Source organism: Heptranchias perlo, chromosome 15 (assembly GCF_035084215.1).
Source record: "Heptranchias perlo isolate sHepPer1 chromosome 15, sHepPer1.hap1, whole genome shotgun sequence".
Taxonomy (NCBI): Eukaryota; Metazoa; Chordata; class Chondrichthyes; order Hexanchiformes; family Hexanchidae; genus Heptranchias; species Heptranchias perlo.
The window spans coordinates 50,130,328-50,151,094 of NC_090339.1; the positions used below are offsets into that span (position 1 = coordinate 50,130,328).

Consider the following 20,767-nt stretch of genomic DNA (forward strand, 5'->3'; position numbering starts at 1 on the left):
GTTTTGCCTCTGAACATCAGTGGTATTTTATGCACAGGTTCCCTTTAGGAGATTAAATGGGTGGGATGGAATGGCGCCCATTATAGGGCAGCTATCATCTACAGACGAAGCAGGTTTGATGGGCTGAATATCCTTTTCCTGTTCCAGCCTTATGTTTTTCCACAGTGCTGGCTAGCAGATGGATTAATATCAGCAGAAATGCACCCGTTAACAGAGTTAATCATTGGGAGAAATTGTGAAGGCTGTCAGTGATGGAATTAGATTAAGAACGGTATTGATATAATAGTCATTAAACAAGGGTAGTTATTGAAGCCCATGGTGTGAAGGAACTGAATTAACATCTGGCACCAATAACACTTGATCAAATTCAACCATTTTTCCAATGGCACCCACATCGGTAATAATGGGACACTGCTGTTTTGGGTAGAATTGGGTACATACAAATACAAGAACATAAGAAATAGGAGCAGTAGTAGGCCATACGGCCCCTCGAGCCTGCTCCGCCATTCAATAAGATCACGGCTGATCTTCGACTTCAACTCCACTTTCCCACCCGATCCCCATTTCCCTTGATTCCCCTAGAGTCCAAAAATCTATCGATCTCAGCCTTGAATAGACTCAACAACTGAGCATCCACAGCCCTCTGGGGTAGAGAATTCCAAAGATTCATAGCCCTCTGAGTGACAAAATTCCTCCTCATCTCAGTCTTAAATGGCCGACCCCTTATCCTGAGACTATGCCTCTTAGTTCTAGACTCTCCAGCCAGGGGAAACAACCTCTTAGCATCTATCCTGTCAAGCCCCCTCACAATCTTATATGTTTTAATGAGGTCACCTCTCATTCTTCTAAACTCCAAAGAATATAGGCCCATTCTACTCAATCTTTCCTCATAGGACAACCCTCTCATCCCAGGAATCAATCTAGTGAACCTTCATGGCACTGCCTTTGAGGCAAGTATATCCTTCCTTAGATAAGGAGACCAAAACTGTACAGAGTACTCCAGGTGAGGTCTCACCAAAGCCCTGTACAATTGTAGTAAGACTTCTTTACTCTTGTACTTCAACCACCTTGCAATAAAGGCCAACATGCCATTTACCTTCCTAATTGCTTGCTGTATCTGCATGTTAACGTTTTGTGTTTCTTATATGAGGACACCCAAACCTCTCTGAACACCAACATTTAATAGTTTCTCACCATTTGAAAAAAGTCTGTTTCTCTATTGTTCCTACCAGTGTGAATAACCTCACATTTCCCGACATTATACTCCATCTGCCACCTTCTTGCCCACTCACTTAACCTGTCGATATCCCTTAGCAGACTCTTTGTGTCTTCCTCACAGCTTACTTTCCCACCTAGCTTTGTATCGTCAGCAAATTTGGTTACATTACACTCAATTCCTTCATCTAAGTCATTAATACAGATTGTAAATAGCTAAGGCCGCAGCACTGATCCTTGCGGCACCCCACTAGTTACAGCCTGCCAACCTGAAAATGACCCATTTATCCCTACTCTCTGTTTTCTGTCCGTATCTGGATGAAGTTGGTGGAATTATCTCATCGTTTTTACTTTTCCCCATTTTGGGACTCGGTGAGGATACATAGAAAGAGGAGGCAGCGCGTGCTATCATACTGCCAGTTTTGGGGAAAGAGGGCATCAGTGAGGATCTTGTAGAGACCTAAAATGGCTGCATGAAGCCATTTCATACAAAAGAGCACCAGAGGCGTAGAGTGGGCGGGAGATGAATAAAGAAACTCCTCCGTGAGAGTTTGACACTCTTTCGTGAGGCAGTGGCATGCAATGGTTTTGTAAAAGGTAAGAGATTGTTATCGATTCAGAGCTGCAGCTAATTGTGTTCCTGTGTGAGAGGATATGGACCTCGTGGTTAGCTGCACGGGAAAAGCAGCTTTGAGGTTGATGTCTAAGGGCTGGAATAACACTCTATATTCATTTTATGACTATTGTTAGATTACAGCCTTTCTACAAACTGTGGGGATTCATGATAAATGCATAGCATGGACAGTAATACTTGAAGACATTTCTCTCTATCACAGTATTTTAGCTGCCTGCAGAAATGTTACTTCTGCAGCAGGTTTCAAATCATATTTTAATAACATACTTCTGGCACGTGCCCTGGACGGCTATGAAGCAGCCCGCTCCAATATGGCGTACAGTGCACTTCTGGCGCGGAATGAACTTGTGCGTGCTGCCCTCCATATTGGATGTTTAGGCACCCGTTTTGCACAATATCCCTACTGCACCACTTCCAACCTTAGAAGAGCACCCCTTTACTGCACTCACAATATCACTTCCACACTATCTGGCAACTCATTCCAACTGTTGATCACCCCCTGTGTAAAAAAATGTATCTGTCCTACAGTTTCTCTCCACAACTCTTTCTCAAGCTCAAGGCAATGGCTAGGATTGCCACACAAGCTTAATGCAGTAGGTGTCCTAGGGAAAGCTTGGTAGTGGATAAGGATTTGGCTAAAGGAGCGGAAACAGCGGGTACCAGTGCCCCAGGGATTGGTGCTTTTATTTCTAATGTCCACAAAAGACTTGAATACCAAAATGCCAAAATGTAATACAAGCTGATGAAATTCAAAGATGGCACTAAAATGAGGAAAAGAGTAGTTGGGTCTGATGAAGAAACCAACGATTACAGAAAGACCGAGACAAAATTTGCAAATGGTAAGAATTGCAGCAAATGAAATTCAAAATAGATAAGTGCAAGATATTGCATATTGAAAGAAAAAATAAGGAACATATTTACTCATATTACTGTCAAAATAGAGATACATTTGGCTATTGAATTTCCCGTAACTTAAATTGGGTAGATTATCATCTTGCCCTGGTCACTTGCTAATGATTAATGTTTGATTTAAGTATCTGAATGTTTGTTTCCTTTAAATCTAGCTACTAATCTACAGAAATAGTATTGTTTTGTAGCATCACTGTACAGTATTCAATGGAATAGCTGCCAAACATTGGCTATGAAACAGCCTGTAATTGATTACACCAATAATGACTGTCACTGATAAATGTTTGTTTAGTGGAGGTTGACTCACTAAATATTTTTTTATATTTGCCTAAGGGTCCGGGGGGAAGTGTTGCTGCAATTGAGATCTCGACCTCCGACCTCCGACCATCACTCGTCCCTGTTTATTTTACTTACTGTCACCAATCCTAAGGAAGATCTTTTAGAAGCTGGATAGCCACATTTGCCATTTCTAAATGGAATGGGATTCCTCTTCATGGTTTTACTTTTAAATGGAGTCCTGCAGCAGTGGGTCTTTGCTATCTTCAGAACAAAGAATGTCAGTAAGTTTAGTTATATTTACAGGCTTAACCAATGGCAGAAGAACCATGTTTTTAAATCCTTACAATATGAAAGTGCCTTAATATTAGACAAGGAAATTTGCCACATCTTCTTCTCTACCGTTTGCACATGGTCTCAGGCATTAGAATTTAGTCAGATGGATAGGAGGTCTCCTCTCTCCCCCCACCTCAGTCCCAGGACAAGCAGCTCTGAATTATCACTGAAAGTGAGTTTACACTGTACTACTTATGGGATAGTCACACTAGTAGAGGCTTAGAAGCAAGTCTTTTTTACAATACCTCTTTACGAGATGTATATTATTCTATGGGTGGGATAGAACTTTGAAATCATCAAGTTGAGAGAATTCATTGCTAAGAAACGTCATGGCGGTGGAGTAAGCAGTGCCTTTCCGAGATTGGAGCTAAGGTATATTGTTGGGGCAAAGCAGAGGGATCTTTACTCTGCACCTAACCCGTGCCGTGCCTGATCTTGGAGCATTTGGTGCTGACATTAGGTGGCAAATGTAAGAGAGTATTCCAAACTCTGTCACTTAAATCAATAAGCACAACAATTCTTCAAAGTAGGATTTTTTAAAGTTCTTTGTTTCTGTAATAATTGAAAGTCGAACGCTCTGTGTTCTTCTATATTTGGTCTTCACCGTTGAGCTTGATCCTCTCCTCACCCAATTTCTACCACTTGCATTTCCCAAAACGAATTATTGGATAATGATCAAGACCTGAAACCTTGACTGATTTTTCACCATTTTATTAATCCTGAGAGTCAGGTAGGTATGGGAACCCTGGATGCAGTAATAGAGGAGGTGCAAGGTATGAGAACAAAGACTGCAGGGAGGATGGGGAATTTGACCACGGCACCATGGTACAGGAGGCCATTCAAGTGGGGGGAGTAAAAAGGAATGTGGTAGTGGTAGGGGATAGTATAGTCAGGGGGATAGATGTTGTTCTCTGCAGCTGCGACTGGGAGTCCCGAAGGCTGTGTTGCCTGCCAGGTGCCAGGGTTAAGGATATCTCCTCGAGGCTGGAGAAGAACTTGGAGCATGAGGGGGAGAATCCAGTTGTCGTGGTACACGTAGGAACCAACGACATAGGTAGAACTAGGAATGAGGTTCTTCTGAGGGAGTTTGAAGAGCTAGGGTCCAAATTAATAAGCAGAACCTCAAAGGTAATAATCTCTGGATTACTACCTGAGCCACACGTAAATTGGCATAGCGTCAAACAGATCAGAGAGGTAAATGCATGGCTCAATGAGTGGTGTGGGAGACAGGGTTTCAATTCATGGGGCACTGACACCAGTACTGGGAAAGGAGGGTGCTGTTCCATTGGGATGGGCTCCACTTAAACCAGGCTGGGACCAGTGTCCTGGTGAATCGAATAACTAGGGTGGTAGATAGGGCTTCAGACTAAAAAGCAGTGTGGAGGGTTCAGGTGAGGGTAAATTTATAAATCTAAAGAGAAAAGTCAAGGCCCTGGTACAGTTTGGTGGCTTGGATAAAGATAAGCAGAGTGTGTCAGGAAGGGACAGAGAGTTTAATGGGAATAGTGCATCAGTGAATAAGGTCAAATCAGGGAAAAGTAGTAAAAAGTCAAAATTAAAGGTGCTTTATCTGAATGCACAAAGCATTCGTAACAAGATAAATGAAATAATGGCACAAATAGAGATAAATAGGTTTGATCTAGTAGCCATTACTGAGGCTTGGTTGCAAGGTGACCAAGGTTGGGAACTAAGTATTCCAGGGTACTTCATTTTTTGAAAAGACAGACAAAATGGAAAAGGAGGTTGGGGGGGTGGGGGGCTGGGGGGTAGCCCTGATAATAACGGATGACATAAAGACAGTGGTGAGAAAGGATCTTGGCTCGGAAGATCAGGAAGTAGAATCAGTATGGATGGAGATAAGAAATAACAAGGGGCAGAAAACACTGGTGTGGGAGTAGATTATAGGCCCCCTAACAGTAGTTATACTGTGGGACAGAGTATTAATCACCAAATAAGAGGAGCTCGTAACAAAGGTAATGAAATAATCGTAGGGGACTTTAATCTTCATATAGACTGGGCAAATCAAATTGGCAAAAGTTGTTTGGAAGACAAGTTCATGGAATGCATTTGAAACAGTTTCCTGGAACAATACGTCATGGAATCAACCAGGGAACAGGTTATTTTAGATCTTGTTTTGTGTAATGAGACAGGGTTAATTAGTAATCTCATAGTAAGGGATCTTCTGGGGAAGAGTGATCATAATATGATAGAATTTCACATTAAGTTCAAGAGCGACGTACTTAAGTCCGAAACTAGAGTCTTAAACTTAAACAAAGCTAATTACATGGGTATGAGGAGTGAGTTGGCTAAGATTGATTAGGAAATTAGATTAAAAGATATGATGGTAGATAAGCAATGGCAAACATTTAAAGAAATATTTCATAATTCTCAACAAATATACATTCCATTGAGGAATAAAAACTCCATGGAAAAAGTGATCCATCTGTGGCTAACTAAAGAAGTTAAGGATAGTGGTAGATTAAAAGAAGAGGTTTATAATGTTGCCAAGAAGTAGTAAGCCTGAGGATTGGGAGAGTTTTAGAAACAGCAAAGGACGATCAAAAAATTGATAAAGACAGAGAAAATAGAATATGAGATTAAACTAGCAGGAAATATAAAAACAGATTGTAAGAGCTTCTATAAGTACGTAAAAAGGAAGAGAGTAGTGAAAGTAAACATGGGTCCCTTAGGGGCTTTTTAAAAATTCGTTCATGGGATGTGGGCGTCGGTGGCAAGACCAGCATTTATCGCCCATCCCTAATTGCCCTTGAGAAGATGGTGATGAGCCGCCTTCTTTGAACCACTGCAGTCCGTGTGGTGAAGGATCTCCCACAGTGCTGTTAGGTAGGGAGTTCCAGGATTTTGACCCAGCGGCGATGAAAGACCGGCGATATATTTCCAAGACAGGAAAAATTATAATAAGGGATAAGGAAATGGCAGAGATATTAAACAAATACTTTGTATCTGTCTTCACAGTAGAAGACACAAAAAACATACCAGAAATAGTGGGGAACCAAGGTTCTGATGAGAGCGAGGAACTTAAAATAATGAATACTAGTAAAGAAAAGGTATTGAAGAAATTAATGGGAATAAAAGCTGACAAATCCCCTGGACTTGATGGCCTACATCCTAGGGTTCTAAAAGAGGTGGCTGCAGAGATAGTGGATGCATTGGTTGTGATCTTCTAAAATTCCCTAGATTCTAGAATGGACCCAGTGGATTGGAAGGTAGCAAATGTAAAAGGTAGCAGGACCTCAAGGGTAGTAATCCCAGGATTACTCCCAGTGCCACGTGCTAGTGAGTATAGGAATAGGAGAATAGATCAGATGAATGCGTGGCTGGAGGGTTGGTGCAGGAGGGAGGGATTTAGATTCCTGTGGAAGTGGGACCGATTCTGGGGAAGGTGGGACCTGTACAAGCCGGACGGATTGCACTTCAACAGATCTGGGACTAATATCCTTGCAGGGGGGTTTGCTACTGCTGTTGGGGAGGGTTTAAACTAGAGTGGCAGGGGGATTGGAACCTGAGCGGGGAGTCAGAAGAGAGTAAAGTTGAGAGCAGCAAGAGAGGGGAGGACCCAGGGGAAATTTACAATACAAATAGTACAAATAGTTGTTCAAGAACAAGTGAAAGGGAAAAGTGTAGAGCAGCAGAAAGAAAGTGTACTTTAGGCACTACAGATCAAGTGAGAACTAGAAGGTGTAAAGTGATTAATCCAGCATCAAAGCTGAAGGTCAGGCTAGGGTGTGTGGCCCAACTAAGAGTTCTATATACAAATGAACGGAGTATAAGGAATAAATTAAATGAACTACAGGTTCAAATTCAAATTGGAGGGTATGACATGATAGTTATTACTGAGACATGGCTGCAGGATGGTCAGGATTGGGAACTAAATATACCAGGTTATAAGGTCCACAGGAGAGATAGGGAAAATGGAAGAGGGGGAGGAGTAGCCTTAATGATTAGACATGAAATCACTTCAATGATAAAGGAGGATATAATGAGACATAACAGAGACCTTATGGGTTGAATTGAGAAATAGGAAAGGATCTAAGACTATAGTGGGAGTTGTGTATAGGACCCCTGGCAGCAGTTCTGAAGTGCTAGATTGTATAAATGCAGAGATTTGACAAGCGTGTAAGAAAGGCATAGTGGTCTTAATGGGGGACTTTAACCTTCATGTAGATTGGGAAAAGCAGACTAGCAACTGTCAGAAAGGTAGTGAACTTCTTGAGTGTCGGGATAGTTTTCTACAGCAGTATGTCCTAAAGGCAACAAAGGGGCAAGCCATACTAGATTTAGTAATGAGTAATGAACTAGATTTAGTTAACATCTTAACTAGGCGTGAACATCTATCCAATAGCGATCATAACATGATCGAGTTCAAGATAGTGTTTGAAAGGGAAAAAAGTGAGTCAGCTGCTAAGATTCTAGACTTGGATAAGGCCGACTTCAATGGGATGAGACAGAGACTGTCCACAAACTGGGCAAATCTGTTAATGGGTAAAACGACTGATGATCTGTGGGAAATGGTTAAAGAAACATTTAACGTGATACAGAATCAGTTTATACCCCTGAGGGGCAAGAACTCTACTTGCCAAAAAAACCAACCATGGCCAATTAAAGAGGTGAGGGACAGTATAAGACATAAGGAAAGGGCATATAAAAAGGCAAAAAATGGCACAGATCCTGGCGAATGGGAAAGATACAATGATCAACAAAGGGTCACAAAACAGATAGTAAGAGCTAAAAAAGAGAGTATGAAAAGAAACTTGCAAGAGATAGCAAAACCAATACGAAAAGCTTTTATAGTTATATTAGGAAAAAGAGGGTGGTCAGGAGCAGTGCTGGCCCCTTAAAAACTGAAAGTGGGGATATTGTTATTGACAATGGGGAAATGGCGGACATGTTGAATAATTACTTTGTGTCAGTATTTACAGTAGAAAAAGAGGATAGAATGCCGGAAAGCCCAAGAAAATTAATATTGAATCGGGGACAGGGACTCAATAAAATTAACATAAGTAAAACAACAGTAATGAAGAAAATAATAGCTCTAAAGAGTGACAAATCCCCAGGACCAGATGGTTTCCATCCCAGGGTTTTAAAGGAAGTAGGTGAGCACATTGCAGATGCCCTAACTATAATCTTTCAAAGTTCTCTAGATTCAGGAACTGTCCCTCTAGATTGGAAAATTGCACATGTCACTCCACTTTTTAAGAAAGGAGAGAGAGGGAAACCAGGGAATTATAGACCAGTTAGCCTAACGTGTTGTGGGGAAAATGCTCGAGTCTAAAATTAAGGATAGGGTGACTGAACACCTCGAGAATTTTCAATTAATCAGAGAGAGCCAGCATGGATTTGTGAAAGGTAGGTCGTGCCTGACAAACCTGATTGAATTTTTTGAAGAGGTGACGAAAGTAGTGGACAGGGGAATGTCAACGGATGTTATTTATATGGACTTCCAGAAGGCGTTTGATAAAGTCCCACATAAGAGACTGTTAGCTAAGATAGAAGCCCAGGGAATCGAGGGGAAAGTATGATTAGGAAGTTGGCTGAGCGAAAGGCGACAGAGAGTAGGGATAATGGGTAGGTACTCACATTGGCAGGATGTGACTAGTGGAGTCCCCCAGGGATCTGCCTTGGGGCTTCAATTATTCACAATATTTAGTAACGACTTAGATGAAGGCATAGAAAGTCTCATATCTAAGTTTGCCGATGACACAAAGATTGGTTATTGTAAACAATTTTACAACACCAAGTTATAGTCCAGCAATTTTATTTTAAATTCACAAGCTTTCGGAGACTTCCTCCTTCCTCAGGTAAATGTTCAGGAGCTCCTTGAAGCTTCAAGGAGCTCCTGAACATTTACCTCAGGCTTCAAGGAGCTCCTGAACATTTACCTGAGGAAGGAGGAAGTCTCCGAAAGCTTGTGAATTTAAAATAAAATTGCTGGACTATAACTTGGTGTTGTAAAATTGTTTACAATTGTCAACCCCAGTCCATCACCGGCATCTCCACATCACAAAGATTGGTGGCATTGTAAGCAGTGTAGATGAAAACATAAAATTACAAAGGGATATTGATAGATTAGGTAAATTGCCAAAACTGTGGCAAATGGAATTCAAAGTCGGCAAATGTGAGGTCATCCACTTTGGATCAAAAAAGGATAGAACAGGGTACTTTCTAAATGGTAAAAAGTTAAAAACAGTGGATGTCCGAAGGGACTTAGGGGTTCAGGTACATAGAATAATCAATAAGGTTAATGGAATGCTGGCCTTTATATCTAGAGGACCAGAGTACAAGGGGGCAGAAGTTATGCTGCAGCCATACAAAACCCTGGTTAGACCGCACCTGAGGTACCATGAGTAGTTCTGGGCACCGCACCTTCGGAAGGACATATTGGCCTTGGAGGGAGTGCAGCGTAGGTTTACTAGAATGATACCCGGACTTCAAGGGTTAAGTTACGAGGAGAGATTACACAAATTGGGGTTGTATTCTCTAGGGTTTAGAAGTTTATAAGATATTAAGGGGAACAGATAGGGTGGATAGAGAGAAACTATTTCCGCTGGTTGGGGATTCTAGGAGTAGGGGGCACAGTCTAAAAATTAGAGCCAGACCTTTCAGGAGTAAGATTAGAAAATATTTCCACACACAAAGGGTGGTAGAAGTTTAGAACTCTCTTCCGCAAACGGCAATTGATGCTAGCTCAATTGCTAAATTTAAATCTGAAATAGATAGCTTTTTGGCAACCAAAGGTATTAGGGGATATGGGCCAAAGGCAAGTATATGGAGCTAGATCACAGATCAGCCATGATCTTATCAAATGGCGGGGCAGGCTCGAGGAGCTGAATGGCCTACTCCTGTTCCTATATTCCTATGTTCCTATGTAACAATGCTATTCAAGAAAAGAGAGAGAGAGAAACCAGGGAACTATAGGCCAGTTAGTCTGACATCAGTCATCAGGAAGATGCTGGAATCCATTACTAAGGATGTGTTAATGGGGCACTTAGAAAATCATAATATGATTAGGCAAAGTCAACATGGTTTTATGAAAGGGAAAATGTGTTTGACAAATCTATTAGAGTTTTTTGAGGATGTAACTAGCAGGGTAGATAAAGGAAAACCAGTGGATGTAGTATATCTGGATTTTCAAAAGGCATTTGATAAGGTGCCACACAAAAGGCTGTTACACATGATAAGGACTCATGGGGTTGGAGGTAATATATTAGCAAGGATAGAGGATTGGTTAACGGATAGAAAACAGAGTAGGAGTAAACAGGTCACTTTCAGGTTGGCAATCTGTAACTAGTGGGGTGCTGCAAAGATTAGCGCTTGGGCCTCAGCTATTTACAATCCATATTAATGACTTAGATGAAGGGACCGAGTATAATGTATCCAAGTTTGCTGATGATACAAAGGTAGGTGGGAAAGTAAGCTGTGAGGAGGACACAAAGAGTCTGCAAAGGGCGTGGGCAAGAAAGTGGCAGATGGAGGATAATATGGGGAAATGTGAGGTTGTTCACTTTGGTAGGTAGAAAACCAGGATATTTTTTAAATTGTGAGAAACTATTAAATGTTGGTGTTCAGAGGGATTTGGGTGTCCTTGTACATGGAAGACAGAAACTTAGCATGCAGGTACAGCAAGCAATTAGGAAGGCTAATCGTATGTTGGCCTTTATTGCAAGGGGGTTGGAGTACAAGAGTAAGGAATTCTTGTTACAATTATACAGGGCTTTGGGTGAGACCACATCTGGAGTACTGTGTACAGTTTCGGTCTCCTTACCTTGCCTTAGAGGCGGTGCAACGAAGGTTCACTAGATTGATTTCTAGGACGAGAGGGTTGTCCTCTGAGGAAAGATTGAGTAGAATGGGCTTATATTCCCTGGAGTTTAGAAGAATGAGAGGTGATCTCATTGAAACATATAAGACTCTGAGAGGGCTGGACAGGGTAGATGCTGAGAAGCTGTTGCTGTTGGCTGGAGAGCCTAGAACTAGGGGACATAATCTCAGGATAAAGGGTTGGCCATTTAAGACTCAGATGAGGAGAAATTACTTCACTCAGAGGGTTGTGAATTTTTGGAATTCCCCACCCCCAAGGGCTGGGGATGCTGAGTGGTTGAGTATATGCAAGGCTGAAATCGATAGATTTTTGGACTCTAAGGGAATCAAGGGATATGGAGATCAGGCAGGAAAGTGGAGTTGAGGTTGAAGATTAGCTATGATCTTATTGAAAGGCGGAGCAATGTTCTTATTGATTTTTAGTCAAAAAGAGCAGTGGCAGAACTAGAATTAAGAAGAAAAGCGGATTGCTGTCCCGATGGCTCAGTTGATAAGTGCACCACTCAGTGTAGAACTGAGCCAGGCAGACCAGGATGGTCACAAGTTCAATTGTTGGTTCGTGCTGAGTTAGCTGATCTCACCTAGGGTGAAGGTAGGAATGGTACAATCGGCTACAACAACTCTGCAATAGAGTGCGGAAAAGTCAGCCAGGTTTCTCGCTTATTGGAAGGTGCACACAGTGGAAACTGAGGTCGAAGGTCAGGGGGTGATGCCTGCATTACTGAATCACCTGTTAACGTTCTCTGTCCAGGTTCACACATAGAGAATGACCACTTTGGGTGAGGTACCAGAGGGTGGCAGTGCCCCTGGAACCATATTTCAGTGTAGGTCAGCGCCTACAGAAGTGGAGGGGAGAACATTGAAAGGAGCAAGAAAATTTTGAAAAAAAGGAAAGATGCAGGTGTATCTACCACTATGATGGGATTGTGAGATCTTTTGTTGATTTAACAACTGTGAACAAGACCTCAAGTGCCTCAAACTTCCTGTGACATTAAGTTAAATCCGCAGCTGTTCCTGTCTGATAAACTTTATCTTAGAAGAAAACATGCAATGGATCCAGCAGCGCAGTGATAAAACTCTATGCCCGCCTCGTATGAGTTCGTTATTTTGTGTTGGAGTTGGCATCAGTGATCACTCTCATTTTTTTGCACTCGGCCTCTATAATGACTTCTTTTAATTTTTCTTAAAAAAGCAGCTGTTATTTTCTAAATTATCGCATAATCCTTTGAGTTCCAAGAAGATATTGCTCTCTCAGGTTCTTTTTTCCATTGATTTGAATGGAAATGAAAATTGGGCGGTTTCTACAACAGAGGGCCGATCGGCAATGCCGGTTTTACACCTGGGCGCTAAGTTGAAAATTTACCCCCTAGTGTCATGGATCCGTGCCTCTTTTTCCTCGCCTTTGTTCCTGGGAACTGAATGTTCCCTAGACGCATTGGCTAGGAAAATGTGTCCTATAAAATTTTCCTCCAATGCAAATGAAGGAATGTTGTGTAAAGCCCCAGCTGAGGCTACAAAGCCTCGTAACTACTTGCTTTTATATGTCATAAGCTATAATCAGGGCTGTACTTGAGTTGCCAGCTGTTTGTAGGCCATGTCTGTTAATTGTATTCAGGTGGTGGGTATCGCTTGGGGATTCTCTTGGATCCTTTTGAGAGGAGAGCTTAGCTAGTGTGCAAGAGGAAACGCTGTGCATAAAGGCTTGGAAGCAACTAAAGACCAGGCTCCAGTATTCCTTCCTTCACCACATGGCTATCCAGTTTTAACAATGTCCACTTTTTTGAAGCTATGCGTCAGCTTTTAGTCATTTTCTAGATTGGCAGACATGTAGATCAGAGACCATTCCTGGGATCTTTGGGTTTGTGAGGTTCAGTACCATCCTACTGAGCCATCAATTGACCCAAGAATTTGACTCTTGACGGTTCCAAGTAAACAAAAAATCTCAGGAGAACAAACAGAATGAGAGGTTGGCTATTTTGCACATTATTTATTTATTTATTAATTACAGGAAATTGTTCAGGTTCATGAAGAGCAGCAAACTGGTGTAACTCTTGAGTTATTGCGGGGAGTTCACAGATCTCACGGAAACTGCCTAACAACTTAACGTAACCATAGGTCTGTGAAGTCACTTTCTTGGACGTAATAATTAATATTGATACAGAATGTTCAAACGAATAGCCTGAGCCAAAAACAGTTTTTGTTTTCATCTAAAAGGGAAGTTTAGCTCTGGCAGGTCAAGTTTAGCTCTTCTCCTCCCAGTTCTGCCCCCACCCTCACCTGAAGGAAATGAGCTTTATCAGCAATCTGTTTCTGTGTTTCCGTGGGGGTTGAAAAACAATTAGCCTTCCTGTCAGAGGTTTGCTGTGTATGTTGGGGAGTCCCAGCAAAAAGTCCATTAAAAAGCTCACAAACTGCTACAATACTACTGTATCACTAAATACAACTTTTAAGGTTCATTTTATATAAAAGGTAGTCTTGCATAAAGAGTAAACTAAAAAGCATTAATTCACTTGTAGTGAATTTGGCAGAATTTAAAAGAAGATGAACTCAATAATCAACAGAGTTAAGAAGTATAACAGTTCTGGTCAGGCAGTAGCTTTTAGTTTCAAATCACTTTGCCGCAAAGTGCTTCTCACCCATTATTCCCCACTTAGTGATCATTACCATTTTTTTTTGTAGGGAGAGGCAACAAATCTCCCTAGTGCTTTGAACAGGGAAGGGGAGAGAGAGAGACAGTTGCCCTAAGCAGCTATCGTACACACCCCTTAGCAACTGGTAACGTATTAACACTGGTGGTGGTCTGGCAGCCATCTTGATCAAGGAAGGTGGGTGACCTAGGGAGACTCAAGGCAGGGGGGGAAATGGAATACAGAATAAATGATTACCAGAAAGGTAAATGTCTTTCTAGGGATCATTCTTACATGCCATAGCAACAAAATTCTGTAGTCCCTACGATAGTTGAGGAAGGTGCATTGTCATGGGGAAAGCAACATATTTCCCTAATGAGCCTGGCCAGTGCTTGATGGGACATTTGGCAATAGATCCTGCTGTTCCTTTCCTATATGCCACAGTTGGGTACACCTAACCTTATTTGACATTAAATACATTTGAAAATTCACTAGTTCAGAATTGTCAACTTTTTCCATTAAGGCATGTCAGCCATATTTTATTATCAATGCATATCAATTTTCTTTTTCAGATTTTCCACCTGGACACCTGTGGCATGTAGGCCGAAAAGTTATGGAAGGTGAAAGGTTTGAGTCAAATGAAAGGAAAGGGAGATTTCACATATAGGGCACCGCTTCTCAGCCTGGGTGCCTGGTTAGTGTGCGCTGTCTATTCGATTTCCAACCCTCTTTCTTAAGCTGCTCCTGGAAACATAAAACAGTTGTCCAAATCAGCGGGATCTATGTGGAATCTCTTAAAGTCTTTATTCAGCTATGTTTGCTTCAGGATACAGTATGTGTGTAGTAATAAAGACAAGCTGCAAAATCTACAGTATGGCAATGCCAACATTTTTTGTTTAATGGAGCTATATTTCATAATTAAAATAATGAAAGCTTCAGTGATTTGTTATTATATCCAGCTTGAACAGTCTGTTAAAAAAACTTTTATTTACAGTAGTTCTTTTCACAAATTTGATTTTATTGAGTTGATCTCTCCCTAACACTGATTAAGACATCCATTTTGGAATCAGGACTCCAGATTGCTAAGCTATCCTTGAAGCCAATGGAAATAAAAATCGGGAGTGATGTATAACGGGCTGCCAACTCGCTATCATCCGTTTTACACTATCGCACAAAGTCAAGATCTACCCCATTGTCCTTGAAATGGGAGCACTGAGCAAGTCAAACATCCATTTTGACGAATTCAAATAATGGTTCATTAACCAAGCAAAGCTTTTAAAACATTTTGCAGTACCTGTACATGTGGAAATTAAGTTACCTTCAAATGCATACACAAAATTTTAAAAGTACATTGGAGACAGAATTACAGAATCATAACACATGCAAAGCATTCAATAATTCAGCATCAAACTGCATGTTAAAAGTGCACAACAGCCTGGTATTACCAGAATGATACCTGCCCTAAAAGAGTTAAATTATGAGGACAGGTTGCATAGACTAGGCTTGTATTCCCATGAGTATAGAAGCTTAAGGGGTGATCTAATTGAAGTGTTCAAGATGATTAAAGGATTTAACCTTAAAAGTGGATCTAAGCTGTTCAGGGGTGATGGCAGGAAGTACTTCATCACACAAAGGGTAGTGGAAAACTGGAACTCTCTTCCCCCCAAAAAAACTGTTGAAGCTCGGTCAACTGAAAATTTCAAAACTGAGATAGATAGATTTTTGTTAGGTAAGGATATTAAGGTTTACGGAACCAAGGCGGGTAGATCGAGTTAAGATACAGATCAACCATGATCTAATTGAATGGCGAACAGGCTTGAGCGGCTGAATGACTTACTCCTGTTCCTACATTCCTCTAAGCCACTTATGACAACACAATACAGCAGCAACCAATTGATTCCCACGCTATAATGGTCAAGCAGCCGCCGACTCTCTGTCCCTCCGGTCAGTTCTCGCTCCCTGTTATGTTCCTCAGCCAGACTTGCTGCCGCTATGGCCTCAACAAAATATGAAACAAAACAAAAAACAAAACACAAAAATACTCTCAGATCAGTCGTATATACGTATTACATATGAATAGTAAAACAAATACGCAGCAGTGTGCTTCAAGTTTGTGACACCTCATGGATCAGACAAAATGCTTGCATTTAGTTCTTTGATATTTTCTCACTGCTTATGATGTTGTTCAATTTGTGAGATGTGATACAGCCTGGAAGCACATTTCTTACCATTTGTTATTTCACATTTAACCCACTAAAGTCCAACTTTCAATATTTTTACATCTGGAAAGATCAAGCACAACATTTCAAAATTCTCTCCCTTAAGAAGTCAAGTCTATTCATATATCCTTATTGAAAAACATGCCTACTCTACAGCAACAAAAAAATTCACTTAAATGAATGGATGAAAGATCAGGGGCTTCGGGCCTACAATTTCCCAACCAGCACTCCCTGCGGCTGCCACTCCTCTCCAGTAGCCCTCAATTGGGAAATCAGCCCTCAAATACAGAGTGATATGTAAAGCAATACTTATTTTGTCCAAAAGCAAAATACTGCGGATGCTGGAAATCTGAAATAAAAACAGAAAATGCTGGAAACACTCAGCAAGTCAGGCAGTGTCCGTGGAGAGAGAAACAGAGTTAATGTTTCAGGTCGACGACCTTTCATCAGAAACTGTTCTGATGATAGATCTTAGACCTGAAACCTTAACTCTGATTATCTTGTCCAACTTTCCATGTATCATATATACTTGAGAGAGTAAAACAGTTTGCTATAAATCTGAAATATAAATGGAAAATGTTGGAAAAACACAACAGGTTGATCAGCTTCTGAAAGAGAAAGATTGGCTGTTTCTTTCTCATATCCTGACTGACCTGTTGTACATCTCTAACATCTTCTGTTTTAATTCCTTAGGGAAGTTGCTGGAAGAATTTACAATTTCAGTGATTTTATTCCCAAAAGACCTGCAGAATCTTTCAGGATTTTATACCACTTTAATTGGGATTTCTCCAGTGTCATAAAGGCCTGTAACACCGCGAAGACTAGACTCTCACATAGATGTTCTCATTTATGGCGTACCTACTGCTCTCTACAAAAACCGCAATATCAGAAAACAGCGTCGCAGGTGAGGTGTTTTTTGGTTGAATCTCTCCCTTGTTGTCAGGAGTGGACTCCTTCCCTATGATTGCCGTCCTTCCGAGCTGCTCGTAGGACCCTTCGTGGTCACCGTTCTCAGTGGAGTCGGACGGTGACTCACTCACGATGCACACGTTCTCATGATAGATTGATTTGAAACCTTCCAATGTGTCCTTTGGGACGCCAAGCCAGTCCTGTAATGAATAAGAGACAACAGACCATAGTAAAGCATCTGTGTTCTTCGTATTAGTTTGCCATGGTAACTGAGTGCCACGGCATTGTAAAACCCCTCTTTCACTCACTCTGAATGTTGATTCTGAATGGACTTGCAGCTCCACGTATTCGCATGAAGATTCTGCCACTGCTGGGGCAATACTGATCCAAATATTTTGTTTCTCTTTTGCTGTAAGGTTTTTATCCTTCTCTTCCTTGGCCATGCACCCTAGAGGGGAGCCTGGACATCCGCTCCTAGGCTGCTGTTTAGTTGCTCTGAAACAACCTCTAGAATGTGCTTTTAAGGGGAAGCTAGATAAACACATGAAGGAGAAGGATATGTTGATAGGGTTAGATGAAGTAGGGTGGGAGGAGGCTTGTGTAGAGCATAAACACCGGCATAGACCAGTTGGGCTGAATGGCCTGTTTCTGTGCTGTACATTCTATGTAATTCTATGCATGAGAGAGGCCAGTGGATGGTTCTCCCATTCATTTTTCCCCTCTCTGCAGAGAAGTGCCCACCCTCACTTCCTCCTTCCTCACAATAATGTAGGTAAGATCAGTACCTCTCAAACTGAGAAACAGCTGCTTCTGCCGCTTACCAGAGGTGCACTGGTCTCCCACCAGAGGACCTGTGGCAGAGGACTGGTGGAAATCCCACGGAATTTCAGCCCCCCGTGTGTTTAAGTTTCAATTGTTTGAAAATCATTTAATTCCTTTGGTTAGTTTTGGAGTGATGTCAGGAAGCACTTCTTCACACAAAGGGGAGTGGAAATCTGGAACTCTCTCCCCCAAAAAGCTGTTGAGGCTGGGGGTCAATTGAAAATTTGAAAACTGAGATTGATAGATTTTTAGTAGGCAAGATTATTAAGGATTACTGAACGAAGGCGGGTAGATGAAATTAAGATACAGGTCAGCCATGGTCTAATTGACTGCACAGTGTTCAGTTCCATTCGCAACCCCTCAGATAATGAAGCAGTCCGAGCCTGCATGCAGCAAGACCTGGACAACATCCAGGCTTGGGCTCATAAGTGGCAAGTAACATTCGCGCCAGATAAGTGCCAGGCAATGACCATCTCCAACAAGAGAGAGTCTAACCACCTCCCCTTGACATTCAACGGCATTACCATCGCCGAATCCCCCACCATTAACATCCTGGGGGTCACCATTGACCAGAAACTTAACTGGACCAGCCATATAAATACTGTGGCTACGAGAGCAGGTCAGAGGCTGGGTATTCTGCGGCGAGTGACTCACCTCCTGACTCCCCAAAGCCTTTCCACTATCTACAAGGCACAAGTCAGGAGTGTGATGGAATACTCTCCACTTGCCTGGATGAGTGCAGCTCCAACAACACTCAAGAAGCTCGACACCATCCAAGATAAAGCAGCCCGCTTGATTGGCACCCCATCCACCACCCTAAACATTCACTCCCTTCACCACTGGCGCACTGTGGCTGCAGTGTGCACCATCCACAGGATGCACTGCAGCAACTCGCCAAGGCTTCTTCGACAGCACCTCCCAAACCCGCGACCTCTACCACCTAGAAGGACAAGGGCAGCAGGCGCATGGGAACAACACCACCTGCACGTTCCCCTCCAAGTCACACACCATCCCGACTTGGAAATATATCGCCGTTCCTTCATTGTCGCTGGGTCAAAATCCTGGAACTCCCTTCCTAACAGCACTGTGGGAGAACCGTCACCACACGGACTGCAGCGGTTCAAGAAGGCGGCTCAACACCACCTTCTCGAGGGCAATTAGGGATGGGCAATAAATGCCGGCCTTGCCAGCGACGCCCACATCCCGTGAACGAATAAAAAAAAAAAAAAAAAATTGAATGGCGGAACAGGCTCGAGAGGCTGAATGGTCTAATCCTGTTCCTATGTTAAAGGCTTTAATTGAATTTTGCTTTACTTACAGATCAGTAAACAGGATGTAACAGCAATCATGAACGAGAAGGCAGATGCAAGAAAAAAAAACAAGGGAAAGAGAAACAAGAGAAGACGAACAGAGAAAAAAGCGTGCAAGAGAAAAATGAAACGGAAGGATATAAGAACAGGAAACTGGAAGAAAAAGATCGACTTTGGGGTTAAAAGATCAAAAATGACAGTTGAATGCATAAATAACTGAGCCAAGGAGTTGCCCAGGTTCAAACCCTGAACTATGCTGAAGTAGATCTCAGTTAAAGCGCTGGTGATGCATGAGAAATGAAATAAGTATTCCTGGCTAGGGAGGGAAAGAATCAGCCATGGTTCCCCACTCCAATTTGTATTCCAAAGATCTATTCCAAAGAAACCTTATGTGTGGACATTGGATGAGAACAAGATCAGGCTTGGCTGTGATATTCTAATAGTCCAATAGTCTGTTTGTGTTTACTGTTGAGGCACTGAGAGGAAGAACATGCAGTTGTGTGAGGGACTGGTGATACATGGAATTGTATCCCAGTACGAGGCAGTGGGGGTAATTCTGACTTTGTGCGACAGTGTAAAAAGGGCTGATAGCGAGTCGGCAGCCTGTTTTACATCTCCCTATTTTTAAGATTACCCCCCGTGTCTTCAGCAGAGAAGGGTGGAAGATGCGGAGGGGGGGGGGGGGGGGGAGAAAAAAACAAATGCAAACTCTTTCAATTGAGTCCCCATCCTGTCTCCACTCACTGTATGATTAAGTAGATCAAACCCCACGCACCCACTCCACTCCCACCCCCAGCAGCTAGAACCATGGTAACATTGAAGTTTCTACCATCTTATCTAATTACGTGGAAGAGTATGGTCTTTTAATCAGATTTTGAATGTCTTCTTGTGTAGGGTGACTTATCTTGATGTGAAGGAAGGAATTATCTGATGAAATCCTTGAGTAAGCAGCTCAACTGCAATTTGCATCCAATATACGAGGCGGTGACCTTGAATGGAAAGGAGTTCTAAGTTCTCAGTGGGGTAGATCTTAATTTTCGGACGTCCAACCGGTGGAGAGCTTCGGCCGGCCACCTTTTAGTGCCAGTGTGAGGCCCACCCTATTTCCAGGGCCAGGCCAGGCCTCGCCAGCATATATATAGCATATTGCAGCCCCCACGAATGGGCGCCCCAAAGCAGCTCGCCAGCTCCAGGCCGGCGCAATATCAGGCAGCCGGGGAGAAAGTAAATCGGGGAATGGGGGTTACGATGGTGGTGGGGGAGCCCTTGGCTGGGCAGCACCCCGCATTATCATCGTGGAGCCCAGAGGAAGCCCTGCCAAAAGTAACTTTAGCACTTACATTTTCGGGTCTCTTCTGCTAGGTATTGCCAGACTTTACTGAGCAGAGCATCCACTGAGCGCTCCATCCAGTAGGCAGTTAAAATGGCATCAGGGATTTTTGAACATATAAGGACTCTGATTTGCATTGATTAAATGAGCCACCCGCATGATTCAGGTAGGCATCTGGGCTAGCCAGCGGACGGCCCCTTGAAAAACGCAGCAGAACGGGAATGGGGAGTTAAGCCTACCGCCTCCCGTTATAGCTCCACTACCACCCCATTTCTGCCGATTAAAATCTCCTCCAATGTCTCTTAAGCCAAGTTTGCAAGGGCAGCTAATGGCAAACATAC

At 42.4% G+C, this 20,767-nt stretch overlaps 1 protein-coding gene across 4 annotated transcripts in view; it reads right to left on the reverse strand.

Annotated features, from left to right (window-relative positions):
- Positions 1 to 13,181: 13,181 nt before the first annotated feature.
- Positions 13,182 to 20,767, reverse strand: part of LOC137333086 (cytokine receptor common subunit gamma-like) — a 53,019-nt gene continuing 45,433 nt past the window's right edge. For 2 of the 4 annotated variants that reach the window (XM_067997206.1, XM_067997207.1), the window contains exons 9-10: positions 16,914 to 17,164; positions 13,182 to 14,580 (exon numbers count right to left, since the gene is read on the reverse strand). In XM_067997206.1, coding sequence (XP_067853307.1) covers positions 14,532 to 14,580; positions 16,914 to 17,164 — 300 coding nt within the window. In that variant the 3' untranslated portion in view covers positions 13,182 to 14,531. Of the gene's footprint in view, positions 17,165 to 20,767 lie in introns of all 4 variants that reach the window. The other 2 variants (XM_067997209.1, XM_067997208.1) reach the window with 2 other exon arrangements.